The sequence below is a fragment of the Amblyraja radiata genome, chromosome 7 (assembly GCF_010909765.2).
Source record: "Amblyraja radiata isolate CabotCenter1 chromosome 7, sAmbRad1.1.pri, whole genome shotgun sequence".
Lineage (NCBI taxonomy): Eukaryota > Metazoa > Chordata > Chondrichthyes > Rajiformes > Rajidae > Amblyraja > Amblyraja radiata.
In genome coordinates, this window is record NC_045962.1 from 40,810,806 (window position 1) to 40,834,305 (window position 23,500).

General features: G+C 44.4%; 1 protein-coding gene across 6 annotated transcripts in view; it reads right to left on the reverse strand.

The window, feature by feature from the left end:
* erbb4 (erb-b2 receptor tyrosine kinase 4) overlaps nucleotides 1-23,500 on the reverse strand; it is a 798,196-nt gene that overhangs the window by 480,434 nt on the left and 294,262 nt on the right. For all 6 annotated transcript variants that reach the window (XM_033024309.1, XM_033024312.1, XM_033024311.1 and 3 more), the window contains exon 2: nucleotides 13,620-13,771. In XM_033024309.1, the coding sequence (XP_032880200.1) occupies nucleotides 13,620-13,771 (152 nt within the window). The remainder of the gene's footprint in view (nucleotides 1-13,619; nucleotides 13,772-23,500) is intronic.

Below are 23,500 nucleotides of genomic sequence, written 5' to 3' on the forward strand. Positions count from 1 at the left end.
ACACATAGTATCCTCTGCAACGGCAAACTGGCCTCTGCTCCAGTCCCCATCTTCTTGCCCTCTCAATGCCTGCTGCAATGTCCTGAAGTCTGTTCTGATCATTCCCAAAACTCCTTTCCCAGAAGCTTCCCACCCTGAGCACAAAGCTGCAGTTGAAGAACCATCAATCACCACAAATGTTCTCTCTTATCCAGCCCTTCCTTCTATAATACACCAAAGAGTGGTTTCTTTTTTGAACATATATTTATCACGAGATCTAGACTGTTGTTTTCCTCAATGTCTATTGGATAATTGTTCTCCAAAGTAATAATGTCATAATGTTTCTTGGGTAAACGTAGGTGCCTTTGGCACTATGATAAGAAAGCATCTTTCCCGAGGGTTGAGAATTTTTCATCTGGAAGATCAGTAAATTCTCCTGGAATAGGTGCATGTGAGCGATTGGTGATGTGAAAAGGAGGCATGGTAGAATCCTGCACCTGCCAGCTAGCCACCCATCTAGAAGTACCAACTTTACCCTCTGGAGGGGCATCTGATTGCCAGCTCTTTTGTACCATGGACCACCCAGGATCATCGGAAATTGTTTCAGTGCTCAACCACGGCAGGCCGGTAAAATCCAAAGACAACAGATATTGTGCATCCCTAATTGCATGTGGCTTGAGTACAATCCATGTGTGGAGTTTACATGATCTCTCTGCGATGTTAGTTTTCTTAGAATGCTCGGATTTTCGCCCCAACGACATTCAGAATGGTGGGTTGATAGACCTTTGTGGGTTGTTCCGTGTGTGTGTGTGTGTGTGTGTGTGTGTGTGTGTGTGTGTGTGTGTGGTCTGGGGGAGTTGATGGGTTAGAGGTGGTAAGTGGGATAGAATGGGCTAGTATAGGATTGGAGTAAATGCTTAGTTAATGGTCAGCATGGACTTGATAGGCCAAAGGGCCTGTTTCCATGTTGTCTCGACTACACAACTCTATGGTTTCTTCTTCCACCTATGCAAAGCTGATCATGTCTATTATGGCCACACTCATATCCATGCCTCTGTCATATTCTATTGCACAGGCCTGAGGTTCTTAATACCATGTTGAATGCTCTTTCACCAATTGGGCCAGAAATTATTGAAAGTGGGTGGGGGTGTTGCATTTCTTCATAGAAGCTTTGAGAACATCCTTGAGTTATTTCTTCTGATTCCCTGATAATCTCTAACCTGATCTTAAAGTATGAAATGCAGAATTGAAAAAGGTATGTAGTCTAAAAGATGGAGAACTGGAATCGGTACAGCTACGAAGCTGCAAACTACGTTGGCAGAATAGACGATGAGCTCTTCATCAGTAAGCATAGTGTTGGACAGAATACACATCAGCAACTTAGAGGAATATTTAGTGAGGAAACTTCAATAATTGAATCTTCATAAAGACAAAGCTAACCAAACTGGCAAAAAGTAGAATGTAGGATGAGATCATGTAATAAGTACAGGATAGTTTCCTGGAACAATAAGTTGAAGAACCAATCAAGGAACAGAATGTTTCTTATCAGGCATTGTATAATGAAACTGTGCTAGTTAGTAATCTTATAGAAAGGAATTCTCTATGAAGAGTGATCATAACGTGCTAGAATTTTACATTAAGTTTGAAAGTGATACAGATGTCCAAAGCTGGTGTCCTAAAATTGAATAAAACCAATTACAGAATATTAAAGGAGACTTGTAGAGATAGATTGGGAAATGAGATTAAAAGACGTGACAGCACTAGCAAACACTTTAAGAAATAAATCATAATTTTTGACAAATATACATTCCCTTGAGGTGTGTAAACTCAACTGTAAAAAATGGGCAATCTAGAGAAATTAATTATGGTATCACGTTTTAAAACATGCCAAATGTGGCTGAAAAGACCTGGCAGACTTTTAAATATCAGCAGAAGATGACGGAAAATAGCTAATACTAGACCAAGTGTGGCTCCGTTGCAACCTGTTCCCCCAACGCAATATTCCACCACTCACCCATAGCCCCTAACTGTGCAGGCGCAGCTGACGCTTTTATAGTTTAAAATGGCAAAAACTTGTAAAATATAAGATCAATGTGAACGCATCTAACTCTCCCTCTTCAGTCCCCTATTCCCCTCCTCCATTATCCTCTCTCTCCCCACCCTCCACTAACCCTCCTCTGCTTCATCCCCTCACCCCCTCCCTCCCCTCCTCTCTCTTCCCCTCCTCTCCTCCATTTCCCCTCACCATCCCTCTTCCTACCCCTATCCTCCTCCATTTCCCCTCATCCCCCAGCACTCCCTCCCCCTCCTCTTCACCCTCCCTCTTCTTTCGCCTCTCCTCCTCCTCTCCACCACTCCATCCCTCACCTCTCTCTCTCTCTCTCCTTTCCCCTACCCTCAGTCACTCCCTCCCTCCCTGCATAACGCCTCTCCCCTCCCTACCCCTTCCTCTTCCTCAATCCACCCAGCCTCATTTCTCACCTCCCCAGGATCTCGATGTAAACCACCGCCGGCCCCGTTTGCTCCACCACGTCGGCGATGAAGTTGTAGTTGGGGTCGGGGGAGATGGGCCGAGCGGTCTGGAGCCGCGGGAGCTGGAGGGAGAGGCCGCGGGAGGGGGAGGGAGAGGCTGAGGCTGCGGCCTAGTCCTTGCCCTGGGTCCAACTCTGCTCCCTCCCCACGGGCCTAGAGCAGCAACCTCCGGACCCCACACCGACTTGAACCCCAGCCCAGGGCCCGAAGCCGCGCTCAGGGCCCAGTACGTGTCTGTGTCGGCCCCCCCCCCCCCCCACCCCAGCACCCAAAGCCCGAGCCTGGCTACAGCCCTGGGGCTCGACCCATGCCAGGCCTCTTCTTTCCCCTCTCCTCCTCCCTGCACCCACTCCCTCACCTCTCCCTCCCTCTCCTTTCCCTTACCTTCAGTCACTCCCTCCCTCTCTCCCTCCATAACCCTTCTCCATCCCTGCTTCCCCCACTCCTCACTTTCCCACCCCCCCCACAATGAAAATTGCTTTTTTTTTAAATGAAAGCCGCGACTAGTTCCCAGAATGCGGGAACTCCTAACGACTATGAAGGTGACTCCCCGGCAACCACCCGCGAACATGTGGTGACCATGTGGCGACTGCATAGTCTCCTGCAGTCACCTAAAAAGTCGCCTAAGTGGGTCAGGCCCATTAGGGTTTTCTCCAGTAATTCTCTTACCACTGATGTAAAGCTCACCAATTTGTGGCTACCTGGCTTATCCCTCCTGCCATATAAAGGAACAACATTAGCTGTCCTCCGTGTAGAAACAAAGAACTGTAGACAGAAAATGCTGGAGTAACTCAACGGGTCAGGCAGCATCTCTGAAGAAAAAAGTTGGGCTGTCCCACTGCGGCAACCTAATCCGCGAGTTAAGAAGAGTGTCTTCGACCTTCAAGCTCGAGGGCACTCGCCTGGAAAATCTCGAGCTGGATCGACCGTCCGCGTTGAAACACACACACGCACACGCACACGCACACGCACACGCACACGCACACACACACACACACACACACACACACACACACACACACACACACACACACACACACACACACACACACACACACACACACAGCAAAGGCAGGGGCCAGGGAAAGTGGGGGAGCGCTGTCTGAAATTCACACCCGCGATGAGGCGGAAGGTAAAAGACGGCTGCCACAGTCCTTTAGGGAGCGCGGAGGGGGGGGGATAAGAGGGAGAAGGGGGGGGGAGAAGAGGGGGGGGGAAGGGAGGGGGGGAGTAGGGAGGGGGGGAGAAAAGGGGGGGGAGAAAAGGGGGGGAGAAGGGGGGTGACACTTTTAAGAATTATAATAAAGTTTGGCGGGCATTTTACCTAAGGTTTTCCCTGGTCCTGAAAACTCCAATGAGCCAATCAAAATGCCCGGTCATCGAAGGAGATTGCTTACATATGCCCTCGACTGCCTGTAACTAAATAGCGACCCCACACCACTGCACTATGAGTTAAAAAGAACCATGCCGACCAAATTTTACTCGCGGAAAATGTTTCGACATGCTGAAAAATTTTCCGCGACCATACTGAGGCCGTGAATATTCGGTAACTTCCCTCGTACATGAAGGAGAGTTCCAGTGACCTCATAGGACCTCCTAGGGCCTCGTGTCGACCATGCTGCGAGTTTGAGTCGAGGGCAAACTTGTCTAAATTCGCAGATTAGGTCGCCGCAGTGGGACAGCCCCTTAATGAAAATGCAGAAATCTCTGTGAGTGCTCCAGCAGTCCCCCCTTTGTTACCCAAAGCATTTTGGGATAAATCCCATCTGGTCCTGGGGATATATCCACCTTTATGCATTCCTTCTTAACAGTGACTGTCCAGCCAATCAATGTATCCTGAATTCACTATTCTCCACTATTCTCCACATCACTCTGCTGCACTATCTTCCACATAAATTACCCCTTTGGTCCCTCAGGAGCGGACACTTTTCCTAGCTACCCTCTTCTTCTTAATGTACATAAAATGACTGTGATTCATCTTTAACCATACTGCCAAGAGTAGTTCATGATATTTGACTTTCACTGCCTATGACTATTCTTAACGGGTTAGTCTCTTCACGATGGGTCTCGATGTGCCATTTTCAAACGGGCTTCAGCTAGATGCAATCAAGGACTGGTGGCAGGTGGACCTGGCTGAAACAGATGGGCTCTATTTGCCCATTCTAAATGACGCCACCCTGTCATCACTGTCAACACAGCAGTGCGGTAACTGACCACGCTCTGATCCTGTTAGCATTGGGTGGAGGTAGTGAACATCAGTCCCAGTTACTCCTTGTTGACAACACACATACCATCTAAAGCCTGATTCTGAACAATTGCAGATGCAGGGCCACATTCTGTCATCCTGTGATGTAGCATTCTGCAAGTTCCAATCTGTTCCACCAGTACATTGACCTGCCTCAAATGAAATTAACCAGTTTAATTGAATTTCAAGCTTCCATTTATTAGAAAAGTCAGCAAGCGTGTAGAGTGTGATCTTACGCAAAAGTTATGTTGTCCACGTGGATTCACATTGATGCATTGAAAGTCTGAGCACAGTTTCATAAACAAGCAGCACGCTGATAAGGCAGTAGGCCATTTGGCCTAATATATGATCCTCACAAGGTTCCAGCTGTCCTTCCTCATTCCAAACCACACTTCCATTCCTCATTCACAGCCTCGATTGAATTTGTCTCTGCTATTCACTTCCATTTTATCGTACAATAGCAAGCTCTATATGCCAACTGCCCCTGAATTCTCTGCTGGATTTATAATGCCTCCCTTGTAATCTACAATCTCCAGCTCTGCAGTCTCGCTCTCCCACATCCACCTTTTTCCAAATGCTGAAGACCTTGCCTGGGCCTTTCCTCAGTCATCACATCCGTCTGTTCAATGCTTTTACTGAGCACTTGCTGAGTTTTATATTATGCCCAAATGACCTTTCTCAGATGGTCAAATAGTCTACTGTCTTCTCAGTGTTCTGCTTGCTTCTGAAACTGTGCAAAGACTTTCAGTGCATCAATGTGATTCCATGTGGATGACATAACTTTCAATAAGGCAACCTGTCAGAACGCAATTAAGTAGGAGGGACTGTCTTCTTCTTCTTCTTACGTATGGCGTGCACAGCCTAAAGTTGTAGGACAACTTGTGCTATTTGATCTTACTTGATTGTTCACGCCAGGTTGATTGCATTCGTCGAAACAGGGTGGACCATGTGAAGGTTGCAATCTCCCACCCCGAGGGAACTGTAGATGCCGGTTTACACTAAAGATAGGCAAAAAATGCTGTAGTAACTCAGAGCATCAGGCAAATTCCCTCGCAACATTTCCCCTTCCGTGTATCAGTCTGAAGAAAGGTCTCAACCTGAAACGTCACCTATTCCTTTTCTCCAGAGATGTTGTCTGACTACAGCTTGTACTGTCTATCATTAGCATGCAATTGAAACTGATTCTGATCCTCTTCAGTGGTCTAATCATAATTTGCTACTTGAACTGTTCTACATAGCAAAATAAAAGTGCAAAAAGGCATCTATACACTTCCAGTGAGATGCGAGGTGAGGAGATAGAGGAGAGGTGAGGTGATGAGTAAGAGCAAGAACAAGAGTGTCTAATTGTCAAATGCACAGGGAACAGAACAATGCAATTCTCATTTGCTGCAGCTGTACAGGCAAAATTAATATCGGGTAATTATTAGAACCAGGCCCTGGAGCCCACAGGTCCATGCAGTACTTACCTTTTTGCCATTACTTGGTTTGTGCTTTCTATGCCTTGGTGATTTAAGTGCTTCTTTAGATACTATTGTGAGAGTTCCTGCCATCCACCATCCACTCTGAATCCAACAAACCTCTGGGTGAAAAATCCATTTCTTACATCACTCAACACGTATTTTCCTTTACTGTAAACTGACGTCCTCTAGTTTCAGACAACTCTACTACCATCTATCCCATCTATATCTCTTTTATTAAAAAGACTAAATCCGTCTAGGGCACTTTACAGCAGCATTATCATACAGATTTTTGCATAAGGAAATGACAGGGGAGATGGGCAAAAACTGGGATAGTGGGATTATTTTACAAAGGCACATTTAGCACACCAGAGAGGCAGAGGCCGGGAATGGAGGTTTTTCATTGTCAGTGATGCTTTCAGGAAGAGGGAGAGAGACCCAAGGTCCATACCCACATGTCTTCTGAAACCATCCAGAAGACAGAACCAGATTACAATGAGCTGATGTTAAGAAATATTTGAGCTCATTTGATTCCGTTTTTGTAATTCCTCTTGAGGTTTAGGAATGTCATATCAAAATGAATTACCACTCTTTCCTGTTCACCCAGTAACCACCAGAATGCTAATCTCTTATTCACCTTGGATAATTACTCTTGAAAGTCCAACAGGAACAGATGTGAGTAATTACCAGCCCAGCAATTGCTCAGATTTAGGATGAAGGTCAGTGGACAGTTTAGGATGCGGTCTGTGGAGAGACAGGGAGGCCGAGGGTCTTGTATGGCGGGTGCTGTAGAATGGGAGGTACGTAACGCATGTACAACCTGGGGGCAATCATTTATATCTGCTGAAAAGTCGTATTTACCTGCTGGACATGAAACTGCAGAGTGAGTGAGTGCTTTGCTCACAAAGCCTCAGTGAAGCAGAATATTTACCCCAGTTTGAGTCACTCACCAGGAAGGGCTCCCCACAGACAGTGAAGGTCACCGCATTACATAATCAGTCACGTACTTATCTTTTCTGATTCTCAAAACTAACAGGAAAAGGATCTGGCCAATGACTTAAAGTCATCAAATAACTCAGCGCAAGAAACTGTTCAACTCTCTGCTCAAGTTCCACCACTTTCCAATGTACTGGTTAGTTCCACACATCTACTGTCTTCCTGTAACCCTATAAGCATGCATCTAACTGCCTTTTGCAGGCGGCATCACCATTTCTCACAGAGCACAACAACTGACTGAGTAAAAGGAGGGACCCGCCCCTCTCCATCCTATTCTGTTTCCAATTATGTGTAATGACTAACACACCTGCCACTTGGAGCTGCTTCTGCCAGTCTCTTGCTCTGATTCTTGAGCTCCAGCTTGAGTGTTTGGCAAAGGATAGCAAGAAATTGAGTTGAGCCTGAACTCCACTGCGTAAACTTATCAGACTACCTTCATCGTCTTTACAAGGGCACAAGGTAATAGGAACAGGAGTAAGCCATTCGGACCTTCAAGCCTACCCTCTCATGCAATAAATCATGGCTGATCTGCCTAGAACTCAATTCTTCTTCTGTGCCAGTTCCCCATTGCCTTCATCCCAGATCTATCTAAAGTGAACTATCTCCTCTTGAAATTCCGCCAGTGGTCTAGCTTTCATAACCCTCTGGGGCAGAGTCCAGATATTTATTGCTCCCTGTAGGAATATATTTCCTCCATTTTAAATGACCAGCTCTGTTGCGTGTAATTATGACCTTTTCTATGACTAGTAAAATAATCTCAACATTTTCATAGACGCTGTCTCACCCTTTCCCCTCACCTCTCATTCCTGATGCAGTTTCAACACAAAACACCAATTATCCCTTTGCCTCCACAGATGCTGCTCAGCCTGTTGAGTTTGTAGCGTTTTGCTCTGGATTACACCATCTGCAATCTCTTGTGTCTCAACATCTAGACTATTATGCCTCTTACTAGTACCCTGTACAATTGCCACATACTTCCCTATTTCTAAACTCCAACCAACCAGTACAGCTCAACATGCCATTTGCCTGACTAAGCATTTCCTGCACCTGCCAGCTAACCTTTTGTGATTCATGCACATGAACAACTTAGATAACCCTGTACTTCACTCATTTGCAATTCCTCTTCATTGTGATAATTAGAGCCAGGATGTTTAGGCACTAAAAAACTCTGAAATAGGCAGGCAAAAAGGCGTAATAAAATTACAAAAAAGGCATGAAAAGGCATTTATTGACAAATAAAGGCATAAAAAGGCATTTATTTCCACCACCAAAATATGGTTAAAAATGATAATATAAAGGTATACAACATTAAATGACCAAAGTTGCCTGGTTGCACATGATTATTAGCATTTTTTTCAAATTATCTGGTGTTAAACTATGCCATCTGTCAGACAGAATATGCTTCAGTTGTGAAAAACGTATTTCTACCTCAGCCGAGGTCACTGGTGCATAACCAAAACAAGCTACAGACTCTGTATTCATGTCGATATCTTGTCCATTACAACTACCTTTGAGAACTTTGGCTATGTTTTCTATTTCTTCAAGATCTTTGTTAGTTAAAATTACTCTCACATTTTCCTTATATGTCTTTACGTACATCGCCAGGAACTTTACGAATATCGTCAGTTACTTTGTTTAAAACTTGCAAGTTATACACTAATGTTTCACCAAGTTTCTCAAGGGAAGTGATAGCTTGTGGAAAGTTTGCAAAATTGGAAGCAATAAACACAACATCGCGGTGGAGGGACTTTTTCTGCATGATTTCACAGGTGATCCTGACTGCAGCAGATACTTCTTCTTCAAAACAGAATGATTTATTTTATCTTTTCAAAATTTGCAGCATAGTTGAGTACAGCAAAGAGCCATGTACCCTACCTAGTCAAAACAGGCTGAGGAGGTAGTGGAATCTCGGGTGCCATTTCCTTGAACAACGGCACACGTGACGGTGCTTTGAGGAAGATTTTCTTGACATTGGAAACTAGGCGATTAACATTTGGAAACAAGCTACGTATGTGCTTGGCAATTCTATGAAGTCCTTGAGCTAAGCATGTCAAATGCAACATTTTGGGGAATAAAACTTTAAGTCACAAACAGAACATTCTCATGTTTTATACCTGAGTAACATAGAAAAATAGGTGCAGGAGTAGGTCATTCGGCCCTTCGAGCCATTCAATATGATCATGGCTGATCATCCAACTCAGTATCCTGTACCTGCCTTCTCTCCATACCCCCATGATCCCTTTAGCCACAAGGGCCACATCTAACTCCCACTTAAATATAACCAATGAACTGGCCTCAACTAACTTCTGTGGCAGAGAATTCCACAGATTCACCACTCTCTGTGTGAAAAATGTTTTTCTCATCTCGGTCCTAAAAGACTTCCCCCTTATCCTTAAACTGTGACCCCTTGTTCTGGACTTCCCCAACATCGGGAACAAACTTCCTTGCAGCCTCCTAGCATCCTCCTCACAGCTAACACTGCCCCCCAGCTTCGTGTCATCCGCAATACCGTGTGCTTTACTTGCTGTACTTCTGGTCAAAATACAGCAAGTGAAGATCTGAACAACTGAGCAAGTGAACAACTGAGCAATAGTTGAGCTGTTTGACTTCTGCAATACTTCCGATGTCACCAAATACTCCTTGGATGGTTGACCTGCCTCCAGTGTACCGATGACCACATATTGGCAACATATCTCCCCACAGCATCGGTTGTCTCGTCTATTGAGATCCATATTTTGTTGCATGCAGCTTCATCTCTAATTTTCTGCACAACAGTGTTGAAGTTGCTGTCAACATAATTTTTCCGTAATGATGACTAGCTCGCTCTTACCCCTTAATTGTATAAGGGGTAAGAGCATTGTAAAAACAAGCCTGAAGGCTTTGTGTCTCAATGCAAGGAGCATTTGTAATAAGGTGGATGAGTTGAATGTGCAGATAGCTATTAATGATTATGATATAGTTGGGATCACGGAGACATGGCTCCAGGGTGACCAAGGCTGGGAGCTCAACATCCAGGGATATTCAATATTCTGGAGGGATAGACAGAAAGGAAAAGGAGGTGGCATAGTGTTGCTGGTTAGAGAGGAGATTAACGCAATGGAAAGGAAGGACATTAGCTTGGAGGATGTGGAATCGATATGGGTAGAGCTGCGAAACACTAAGGGGCAGAAAACACTAGTGGGTGTTGTGTACTGGCCACCTAACAGTAGTAGTGGAGTTGGGGATGGCATCAAACAGGAAATTAGAAATGCGTGCAACAAAGGTAAAACAGTTATAATGGGTGACTTCAATCTACATATAGATTGGGTGAATCAAATTGGCAGGGGTGCTGAGGAAGAGGATTTCTTGGAATGTATGCGGGATAGTTTTCTAAACCAACATGTAGAGGAACCAACGAGAGAGCAGGCTATTCTAGACTGGGTATTGAGTAATGAGGAAGGGTTAGTTAGCAGTTTTGTTGTGCGTGGCCCCTTGGGCAAGAGTGACCATAATATGGTTGAGTTCTTCATTAGGATGGAGAGTGACCTTGTTAATTCAGAAACAAGGGTTCTGAACTTAAAGAAAGGTAACTTTGAGGGTATGAGACGTGAATTGGCCCTTTAATTTATTCTTAAAGGGTTGACGGTGGATATGCAATGGAAGGCATTTAAAGACTGCATGGATGACCTACACCAATTGTTCATCCCAGTTTGGCAAAAGAATAAATCAGGGAAGGTAGTGCATCCGTGGATAACAAGGGAAATCAGGGATAGTATCAAAACAAAATATGAAGCGTACAAATTAGCCAGAAAAAGCAGCCTACCAGAGGATGGGAGAAATTCGGAGTCCAGCAGAGGAGGACAAAGGGCTTAATTAGGAAAGGGAAAATAGATTATGAAAGAAAACTGGCAGGGAACATAAAAACTGACTGCAAACGTTTTTATAGATATGTGAAGAGAAAGAGATTAGGTAAAAAAAATGTAGGTCCCTTGCAGTCAGAAAAAGGTGAATTGATCATGGGGAACAAGGACATGGCAGACCAATTGAATAACTACTTTGGTTCCGTCTTCACTAAGGAAGACATAAATAATCTGCCGGATATAGCAGGGGACCGCGGGTCAAATGAGATTGAGGAACTGAGTGAAATCCAGGTTAGCCGGGAAGTGGTGTTGGGTAAATTGAATGGATTAAAGGCCGATAAATCCCCTGGGCCGGATAGGCTGCATCCAAGAGTACTTAAGGAAGTAGCCCCAGAAATAGTGGATCCATTAGTGATAATTTTTCAAAACTCTTTAGATTCTGGAGTAGTTCCTGAGGATTGGAGGGTAGCTAATGTAACCCCACTTTTTAAAAAGGGAGGGAGAGAGAAAACGGGGAATTACAGACCAGTTAGTCTAACATCGGTAGTGGGGAAACTGCTAGAGTCAGTTATTAAAGATGGGATAGCAGCACATTTGGAAAGTGGTGAAATCATTGGACAAAGTCAGCATGGATTTACGAAAGGTAAATCATGTCTGACGAATCTTATAGAATTTTTCGAGGATGCAACTAGTAGAGTGGATAAGGGAGAACCAGTGGATGTGTTATATCTGGACTTTCAGAAGGCTTTCGACAAGGTCCCACATAAGAGATTAGTATACAAACTTAAAGCACACGGTATTGGAGGTTCAGTATTGATGTGGATAGAGAATGGCTAGCAAACAGGAAGCAAAGAGTAGGAGTAAACGGGTCCCTTTCAGAATGGCAGGGAGTGACTAGTGGGGTACCGCAAGGCTCAGTGCTGGGACCCCAGCTATTTACAATATATATTAATGATTTGGACGAGGGAATTGAATGCAACATCTCCAAGTTTGCGGATGACACGAAGCTGGGGGGCAGTGTTAGCTGTGAGGAGGATGCTAGGAGGCTGCAAGGTGACTTGGATAGGCTGGGTGAGTGGGCAAATGCATGGCAGATGCAGTATAATGTGGATAAATGTGAGGTTATCCACTTTGGTGGCAAAAACAGGAAAGTAGACTGTTACCTAAATGGTGGCCGATTAGGAAAAGGGGAGATGCAACGAGACCTGGATGTCATGGTACACCAGTCATTGAAATTAGGCATGCAGGTGCAGCAGGCAGTGAAAAAAGCGAATGGTATGTTAGCTTCCTAACTTGTCCTGGGTCAGCAGAAGGTGAGGATGGAAAACATGGATCTATTGCACAGACCTTCCAACACCAAAATTGAAAACACTGCAGATATTAGAAAGATGGAGCGTTGGTGGGAAATGCTTAGTATCAGTGTAGGAAGGAACTGCAGATGATGGTTTAAACCGAATATAGACACAAAATGCTGGAGTAATTCAGCGGGATAGGCAGCATCTCTGGAGAGAAGGAATGCATGATACTTCGGGTAGACTGAGTTCAGACTGAAGAAGGGTCTTGACCTGAAACGTCACCCGTTCCGTCTATCCAGAAATGCTGCCTGTCCCGCTGAGTTACTCCAATATTTTGTCTATTAATGCTTGGAATAAGGCAGGTAAGGGAGGAAAAGAGATTTAACATTTACATCGATGAATGTAGACGAAAAACCATTGACCTCAGATGCAATTTTGTATCCATTTCCACAGATGCTGCCTAGTGTTTCCAAGTATTTTGTACTTTGATAATAGATGGACATGTACAAATAAACTGAGATCACGCTCCCTAGACAAATGGGCAATAAAGGAAAGTGCCTGAGCCTCATCAGCATGCGCCCATCCCACGTGGCTTCAATGCTTCTTTCAGAATGCAGTGTCTTAAATCTACTCCAAGAAGCTTCATTAGTTTGTTAATGGTCTGGCGTGTGATAGATATGTTTTGCAGTAACAGTTTACCAAACAGATTTAAGTAATTAACTGTAAATCACATCATTAACTGGTTTTCGTGCAAACTGTTATAGTGGGGAAGCTTAGCACCAACTGGCATCAGGAGAGTCTGTCTCTGAATATCTAAGGATCATTTCTCCTGAAACACATCAAAACAACATTTTTGTACGCCGCACACCTCCCGAGGAGGGTAAGAAATATACCTGCTGTTTTCAGATGGAAAAATGAAATAAAAAATATTGCGAACCAGATGTTGGAGATGCTTATCTGTCAAATGTATTGGCGAGAAAGGGAGGATTAACATTCCCGTCAGAGAAGGAACGGTATCGGAAACATTTAACGTGCACCTCCCTTTCATCATTACACACCCACTGCACACATTATTTTGGCTGCACTTGAAATACTTTTGGATTCTGCTTGACTTTACAAGAGGTTGATATTTTGCACACTGGTTATGCGCTCTCCTGTCAGGTGCATGAGTTGGTGAAAAAAGTGCAGATAGAAGCAATCTGCTCGATGCCTCAGTCTGGTGGCTGTCAGCGATCTGGGCTTGCTAATATGTTGTGATTAAGTGCTACCACCTTACCCGTAGGAAGGAGAGGTCCCTGTTCCGGTCGATGTTAGTGATCTCCAGGTTGCCCATGACAACTTCGCAATTCTCGTAATTCTTCCGTAGCGCACGGTATTGCTGCTCCAGGTCGGAGAGGGTGCTCAGCTTGTTCTCAGTCCCGGCACACACTGTTATGATTTAAAGCACAAGAGAGGAAGAATTAAGGGTCTATTGGCAAAACATTACATCGGTCAATCTTCCTGCCATTCACTTGATTATCATTATAAAATTAAGTTATTGATTTTCTTCAGAACATGAAAGAAAATGATTGCTGCTGTAACCCTGCAAGAACAAGGTTTGTTCCGTACTTATACTACAGTGCCAGCTATCAAACAATCTCCTAACCATAAAATAAACTGACAATCAAAGCATTCCTCCCTGAGGTGCCAATAATTGAGTGACTGCAGAAATGAAAATTACTGTGCATCCAAAATGTGTTCAGCTATTAAAAATTCTGATTCAAGATTTGTTGACTACCTCCAGTTTAATGGTATTTGTAAAATGACCAACGGAAATGAGAAAATTAAGCCCAATTTACACAGATAGTGCGCTAAAATATTAGCAATTTCATTGAAAAGAACCAGGATTACAGGGCTATGAATGAGCAGTAATGAGCAACATACCATCAGTTTCGCATTACAAATTAAACCAGCACTTCACACTGAAAACAATGAATCATGGACATTCATTTCAGATTAGCACGGGATCAAAAACAAGGTTTATTGAGTTAAGGGCCTGTCCCACTTGGCCGTCATTTGCATGCCATTTACGCGACCTCCAAAAATGTGGTCATCGCTTTGTGACGCAGGGTAGCGTGTGGGTAGCACGGGATGGGCGCATGGAGGAGTGTGGTATTGCGCGGGCGGCCCTCCAGGATTTCGTGCTGAGCAAAATCTTTGTGCGCCACCGGCGTGGCGTATCGCTTACGCATGCGGACCTACTGCAGTCGCACGCTGACATCCTGACCTCGTACATGTAATGCGTGGTGACGCATTATTACGTCACAGTGGTGTAACCATGCGCCGCCGCGCACCGCCCATATGCAGTCGGCCCGCCTTTTACGCGTCATGGATATAAGCGCGCACGATTTAAGAGTCCATTGTGCATAATTATTTAGCATTTTCAGAACAATGGGAATGTTGGCAATCTTTGGCAACAGGCAATTCACATGAGGAATGAGGGTTTGGCAGATGTTTGTATACAGAACAAACTGGAAATCCTTGCACACAAATTCCTGAAACGTTACATACCAATATAGAAATGGAAGAGCAAACCAGATAAGTGATACAAAATCCTGGAGTAACTCAGCGGGACCGGCAGCTTCTCTGGAGAGAAACAATGGGTGACGTTTCGGGTCGAGACCCTTCTTCAGACTGAAGAAGAGTCTCGACCCGAAACATCATCCATTCCTTCACTCCAGAGATGCTGCCTGTCCCGCCGAGTTACTCCTGCATTTTGTGTCTATCTTCAATTTAAACCAGCATCCTTCAATTTAAACCAGTTCGTTCCTACAGATTAATTTGGTCTGCAGCTTGGTCTGCAGCTTGCTACTTTTCATTCACCTCTTTTTTTGAATAGGGGCATTACATCTGCAGTTTTCTAATTGCTAGCACCACTCAAGAAATGGGAACATTGTAGAAAATCACCGTAAATATCATAAACTAACTGGGTAAATATCATAAACTGGGTATTCAAATGACGTCAAGCGCTCCAGACGGCTGTGCTTACGCATGAAGACGCGCGCGACTGTCGCGCGTCAGTCACTACTGGCCTGTCGCGTAAATGACGGCCAAGTGGGACAGGCCCTTTATGCTATGGCCAAGGAGATTTATGTCCAAGGAAACTATTTCAGAGAAGAAACTGTGCTCACAGCGCAAGGAAGCAGTAAGATCACTCCTTGCACTTGTACCCCCAGCATTCACCTCACCAAGTGGAAACATCCAACCATTCCACAACTTTTTAATGCATAACATTGCACAAAATTGTGTTTGTCGCGAAAGCTATTGTAGTGCATTCTGCTACCACAACCATAGAGCAGTGCTGAACTGCTATCTACCTCTTTGATGTCCCTCAGACTATCCTTGACCGGACTTTGCTGGCTTTACCTTGCACTAAACGCTATTCCCTTATCATGCTGTAAATGGATTGATTGTAATCATGCATTGCCTTTCTGCTGACTGGTACCTCGGTACACGTGACAATAAACTGAACTGAACTGAAATTAACTGATCTGAACTGCCAATGTGCATAGAGTAACGAGTTATAAATTATAGAAGGAAATAGCTTTGTAAATCAAGTCTGTGGCGTTGTAGAAAATGTTTGTAAATCAAACATTTGTCATTTCAAGGAATACCTGTGTGGCACAAAAGGCTGGAGTAACTCAGCGGAACAGGCAGCATCACTGGAGAGAAGGAATGGGTGACGTTTCAGGTCAAGACCCATCTGAAGTAGATTCTCAACCCAAAACATCACCTATTCCAGCTCTTCCACTTATGAGATGCCACCTGTCCTGCTGAGTTACTCAAGCACTTTTTGTCTATCTTTGGTTTAAACCAGCATCTGCAGTTCCTTCTTACACAATACCTGTGTGACATACTGTTCACAGACTGAAAATACGAAGACTGCAGCCACTGACTGTTGGTGGGAGAGGGAGCGGTAAATGGGATGTCAAGGTTACGTTCACCTGGAATGGTGTTGACACTTCGTCCATTGATTTGAGAAAGATCATAGTTGCAGCTATGTTGGAATAATGTAGAAACGTTTGACCTAGGACATCGTCAGAACCTTTTTCCTAGAGTGGAAATGTCATGGACCAGAGACCATAGCTTGAAGGTGTGAGGGGGAAAGTTTAAAGGATGTGCGCTGGGCAAGGTTTTTAGATTGAGGGTGATGGCTGCCTGAAACGCCATACCAGGGGTGTTGGTAGGGGCAGTTACAATAATGGAATTTAAGAGGCTTTTAGATGAGCACATGTATATGCAGGGAATTGAGATATATTGATCACGTGCAAGCAGAGGAGATTAGTTCAACTTTGCATCATGTTTGGCATGGACATTGTAGGCTGAAAGACCTGTTCCTGTCCCATACTGTTCTATGTTCTATGTTTTAATTATGGAGCCATAGGTGCCATCCAGCCAAAGAACAGGCCCTGCGGCCCATCACCTTCACTCTAATCAGGTTCTCGACCATTCATCTCTCTCACTTGGCAGACTTTCCAGCCTCTCAAGTGTTTTTCACGCACAAATGGGGAATCCTGCCAGGGTGAGGGTGGCCATTTTATTGGAGCCTCATCCTCTGTTAGATGTTTAGCGACATTCACAACCAGATGAGGTAAGTCTCTGGAGCTTTGAACCGATCAGTTTTTTGCAATGTCATTTGAATGCATGAATCTCCCTTGTATCTGCTAATATCTAATTAAGCTCAACATCATGAACCATGGGTAAATATGTGGTGACCTCAGATGATAAAAACACCTATATTACTACAAGTCTGATCTTGACCACTTCCTGTTGTTCTGTATATTGATTTTAGATAAAACGCTGCCACTTACGGCTGTGATTTATGGCCATCTTATTTAGAGTCTCCCTCCGCTGCGCAGGACAAGAGGATTTTTCCCATTAATGAAAAATAAAATAATTATTAGTGTTTAAAAAATGTTGAGATTCTCTCTCCTGAAGGCCACGCCCCTTCTGGAGGGACTATAAAACCCGGAAGTGTTAAGTGCCTCAGTCAGCCTCTGCAAGATGTGGGAAGCAAGTGGGTCACATCTCTCGGTCTGAGCTGTGAATAATATTGAACACATGTCTACTAAACTGTGAGTGGTTTTACCAATCTGTCAGTGCCCTTAATGTGGTTTGAAAATATTGTTTGGAAATGCTAAAGCTGTGTTGCCTTTGGTTTGGAAATGCTAAAGCTGTGTTGCCTTTGGTTTGGAAATGCTAAAGCTGTGTTGCCTAATTAAAGTTGCCTTGCCTAATTAAAGTTACCTTGCCTAATTAAAGTTGCCTTGCCTTCCATATAATTAAAAGTCTAATCTTGACCACTTCCTGTTTGCGCTTTATATTGATTTCAGAATAAACACTACCTCGTACGGCTGTGATCTTTGGCCATCTTACTCAGAGTCCCCCTCCGCTCATCGGGTGCCGAGGATTTTTCCCATCGATGAAAAATAAAAGAGTTATTAGTGTTTTTAAAATGTTGAGATTCTCTCTCCTATCAATCATGCCATGAAGGCCACGCCCCTTCTGGTGGGAGAGGGGGGGAGGGACTATAAAACCTTGAAGTGTGGGCATGGCTCAATCTCTGCAAGATGGAGGAGGGAGAGGTCACGACTCGCTGTCTTTAGTGGCCTTGCACCCTGCTTGAAATGGTATGAAACTGCACTTGAATTTGATGGCCTTTTGAACCCTGCTTAAAGTGGTAAATAACTGCACTTGAATTTGGTGGCCTTGCACCCTGCTTGAAATGGAATTTCAAGGAATAGCCGTGATTCAACTGCCAGCCCACCAGCCGTGAGTGAGTGAGCTGCCAGCACAACAAGCTTAAGTGACTGAGCCGCCAGCCCAAGAAGCCATTCGGCCTGCAATGTCCATACTAGCCCTCTGGATACCAGTCTCTTCAGCCCACAACACCTATACTAGCGCTCCAGAAAGACCCCTTCCCCCCGCACTGGCCACCAATATTGGAATTGGTGGAGAGGTGGAAGGTGGAATATTGCATTGGGGGACCAGCCCTCCCGTGTGATGCTGGGACCCAACGGGTCCCACTTAGTCTAGTACATACTACAAGTGTTCTTACGTATTTCAGAATACATTTGCATCAAGAGGAAGTTGGCATTTATTGCCCATTGCTAATTGCTCCAGATAGTGTGAGACTGAGCTGTTACAAAGTCTCCAAAATTACAAGCTTGTAATCCAGAAACTTGCAAAGGACTAGTTCACCAAGAAGTAGCATCAATGCCACAGTGAGATCTGAAGTTACAAACGCTATGTTGTTCAGTGTTTAGCTCTGGACTACCACAGCCCACCACTTAACATAGCTCTCGTTGTCAGGCAGGGTTTGGAGTCACAGCTCAAATGGAAAGATGCACTAACGTGAACAATTAAATGTTATAATTGCCACTCTTTTGTATCTCTTCTGTGAAAAAGCAATTAATGCAAATTGTACGTTTTAGATCTTACGTTGATAAAGTTGTGCTCAGCAAAGTTACAAAGGGTGCAGGGACAGGTGGGAACCAGGGTCAGAACTTGGTCCGGCCATGCTCAGACTAATGAAAAGGTTTCTAGTACTTGGTAATCTACTGCTGTTCCCATTTTACAAAGCCATTTAGTCCTTGTAGCAGAGAAGTGAAGAGACCTGGTGTGGAACTTAAAACATTGGTACAGCTCGTTAACCTTGCCTCCTCTCTTTCTACTTCATCAAATATCTCCTTCTCTTCTATTCTCCATTGTCAATGTCCATACAAATATATTATGCTGGATGCCAGACCACACCAGGGGGGACACAGACATCTCTCCTTAGATATAGAAGCTTCTCCTCTACAATTTCTAACATTTATTAGTGAGCATCCAATGAGCAGAAATGCTGGGTTTGAACTTCCCCAGAGCAGAACCATCCTCAATAATTTTGCATTGTTAGATTCCTCCATAAACTTAGCGATTTAATTGTGGTTGCTTCTATCTCTAGTGAAAATGATACCGAGACAGAGTGCAGAATTGTTGGTATGTCTGACGTTGTGTTTCGCGGACCGGGTTAATTTAAATTACACCTTTGGTCTCCAAGTGCTGAGCTGAGTAACCTATCCAAGAAAAGCAGTCTACTCCAAAGGCGGATGCTGCAAAACACTTTCATACATCTATACAGAGTCTTGTTGTGACGAATTAACACAAAACGCCTTTGTTCGCCAGACCTAGCATCTTAGCAATGGAATAGTTTGATATGGTGGTTTTTAAAATAACTAGGAAATGAAAAGGGTTTGGTCACAGACTGCACTGGGTAATTTCAACCTTCATGATGGTATACGGCCAGATAGAGGAGACCGTGAATACAAACTGAATATCGATCACCTCTTGGGGCAGTAATCCGGCTGCAATTAGTTTTCACTTCCAAGATTTGCAGCTGTTCTTTTATTAGAATGTGCCAACACTGAGGCATCTTATAGCGCATGCTGGAGTAGGGTTCACACCTAATACACTAGTGTTGTCACCATCCACACACCTTTAATGCAGAGCTGGGCGGGCAGGTGCAGTGTAACCAGCCTTTCCCTGAAAGCTGTGCACAGACTCAGGTGGGGGGGATACTTGGTAGAGAGGGATGGATGGCTCTTGAAGTGGAGGAGCCGGATCTTGGCACAGAGGGATGGACTGCGCTCATAGTGAAGGAGCCGAAATTCAGAAGGGCAGATGGTGCATGGGGAATGGGAATGGTGGCCACTATTCAAAGGCCCAGGCTTGTCTTTTACTCCAGACTGACACTGGTGCTTCTGAAGATGCCCTACTTTGCTTGGAACCAGCTGCTCTCTTCACTTCAAACACATAGGGAATTACGTTGGCAACTATGGTGAGACCAGGTCTTAGGTAATGAAAATCTGACCACGTGTGGTGTTCAGGGAGAGGATGAGAGGACGGTACTCATGACTGGGGAGGAGTGCCAAGTAAAACTGAGGAAAGTGGAGACATTCGAATGAAAGGAATGGTGGTGCCTAGCCCTGAAGTTCCATCATGTGTCCTCATCTGCAACGTTAACATGGAACCGATTAGTTCTCAGAAACTAAGCATATGAAGTAAATACTTTTTAGTTCCTTCCCCTAACTTCACTTTATTGTTAATCCCTTCTGTTCTATTACTCTCTTAGATGCATTCCAGGCTTTCAAGTAAATGAATCTTTTTCATTGAACTCATCTGCCCCAAATAATACCAGGTTCCACTCGTCTAAGCTTCGAGAGGCCTCTGGCGAGGTATGGCTGTAGTTACTCATCAGTGCACATGCTTCCTAATCACTCCGCCTATGTTTCCACATTTGCGTGACAGAGATAGCACAGTAATATTTTACAGAAACAGACCCTTCGGCACACCAATTCCACATCAATTATCAAGCACCCATTCACATTATCCTACATTAACCTCATTTTATTCTCCCCACATTCCAATCAATGTCCCCAGATTTTACACTTCACCTACTTTATTAGCTGCACCAACAGTGCACACAGGTGTGCACACACACACACACACTCATGCAGACACACCTGCATACGCACGTGAACATACATACTCAAACATGTGCTTTTATCTCTGAGTGCATGTATTTGCCTGTGTGCGTGAGAGCACTTGTGTGCGTGTGTATGTGTGAGTGTGTGCGTGTGGGGGCTTGTGTGTGCATGTGTATGTGTGAGTGTGTGCATGTGGGAGCTTGTGTGTGCATGTGCAAACAAACCTATGTGAGAGAGGCTCCTCGTGCACATTATGTGTTGGCCTTAATGCGTCCCCTTTGCTAATGATCCTTGGAGCTACCCTTGGACTGACAAGGAAGATGAGAACATAGCAGACTGTGGCTTAAATCATGGCCTCTCTTGGCCCATACTTTCATAGGTTGCTGTACACTGCATATACCTGATTCAATTCAATGGTGGACCCGTGCCAGGTGCGCTCTCTGAGGCAGCTGATGCTCTCCACTTAGTAGTGGCAGTGTTTAACATTCACAGACAGGGTTCAAGTATGCTAATGGTCATTTTCCTCAATCATTATGATGTGGGAAATAGGAATCCACATTCCACCATCCCACAAGCAAACTGGACATGAGATCATGGTCCTGACCCCTTCCCTTCATCTATCACCAGGCTTCCGTCATGGTCGTGGTGTGAGTACAGCGGGCTGGGCTGCATGAGCCCGACTCCATCTTGTCATCCTTATTCTGTTGCTGGCCATTGGTAAGGGGCTTCGCCAGTGACGGTGGTGATTAATGAAGATGAGGTAGTTCAACCTCGGGCAAAACCCGAATGTGCAGCTCTGCACAAACGACCTCTATGGATGCAAGGAGAGGAATTAATCATGGCATCACTCACACGTGGATTGCTGTTTATTCCATAAATACCATGAATGTTAAAAGATTGTTAATATGCAGCATCAGCATCAGTGATATTTGAAATAGGGTTACAGAATCATACAGTACAAAAGCAAATCCTCTCACCCATTGAGTCTGCACCAGCTATCAAGCCCCCACCAATCCCAATTTATTTCCCAGTCTTTCTATGAACATCCCCCAGATTCACCCACTACACATTGACAGCAATTCACAGCAACCAATTAACATACTGTAAGTTTCCAATGCAAGAGCAAACCAGAGCACCCAGGTTAAAATGTGTAAACTCCTTGCAGCAGCAGAGGGCAGGATTGAACCTGAGATGCAGGATCTGTGAGTTAGCAGCTTTGGAGACACAATGAACTGCAGATGCTGGAATCTCCCGTAGAATACAAAGTGCTGGCGTAACTCAGCAGGTCAGACAGCATCTCTGGAGGACATGGACAGGTGACTTCTTAGGCTGAGACCCTTCTTCAGACTGTTCACAGGCAGTGGCTTTATTAGCTGCATCACCCCCAAACTAATTGTCGACTCATGATAAGAAAATAAAGAAGGCAAGACCCATTTATGTGGCACCCTTAAAACACGCTGGAAATGTCCATTGTTGGAGTACAGCGTTGTTAAGTAGACATTGTGCAACTGCAATGCTCCATACACAATGGATGACCAGTGAATCTGATATGCAACATATATGTCAATCGCACCATTAAACTTTCAGACTCAAGCTTTGTTAGAAAATTTACAATTTTCTTCCTATCATAACTTTTCAGGGCACTCAACGTTGATGCTGTCTGAGAAACTATTAATTTCCTGTTAATGGACTGATAATAATAGGTTGCTGGCAACAATTAATGGGCAGAACATAAATCTCTGCTCTGGTTCTGCCATGTGTTGTGACCCTCGAGTACCGAAGCTTCACTCAACAGTTGAGAGCATCGCCACAGTGAAAGGCAACAGCAGGATTGCATCAGTGTCCCCCCAATCACCACCACAAGCGGACAAGGCAGGTAAACGGTAATCTCTGGTGGTGTGTGTTTCCTGAGGTTGCTGCCTGTCTACATTTTAACCTCTGAGAGCAGAGATCAGAGCAACTCACTACCCACCATCACAGGACGTTCTTACATACTGTGATGTCCTCAACCATCTGCTATCCTTCCAGCATCCAATGTCCGGCAATGACACAACACTCTCAACACTGCGATTTCACTCAAATCCATGACATCTCTCAACACTGCAATGTCCCTCAAATCTACAATGTCCTCAACCCTATGATATCCCTCAACTCAATGATGATCTTCACCCTAGCGATGTCCCTCAACTCCATGATGTTATTCAATTTGATGATGCTCCTCAGGCCAATTATATCCCTCAACCTCATTATTTCATTCAACACAACGATGTTCCTTAACCCAATAATATCCTTAACTCATGAATGCATCTCACCTCATTGATGTCCATCAATGCAATGACATCCCACAACCTCATGATTTCCCCCAACCTAATGAAATCTCATAGCCCCATGATATCCCTTGAGCTCACAATGTATCTCAGGGCTACGCTGTCCCTGAAAACTGTGCTGTCAGTGAACCCTGCGCTGTCAAAGAGTCATACAGCATGGAAACAGGCCTACCATCCATATAGTCCACGGCAACAAAGATGTCCATCTATCTGTACTAGTCCTATTTGCCCATGTTTGACATAAAATCATAGTTAGAAACATAGAAACATAGAAATTAGGTGCAGGAGTAGGCCATTCGGCCCTTCGAGCCTGCACCGCCATT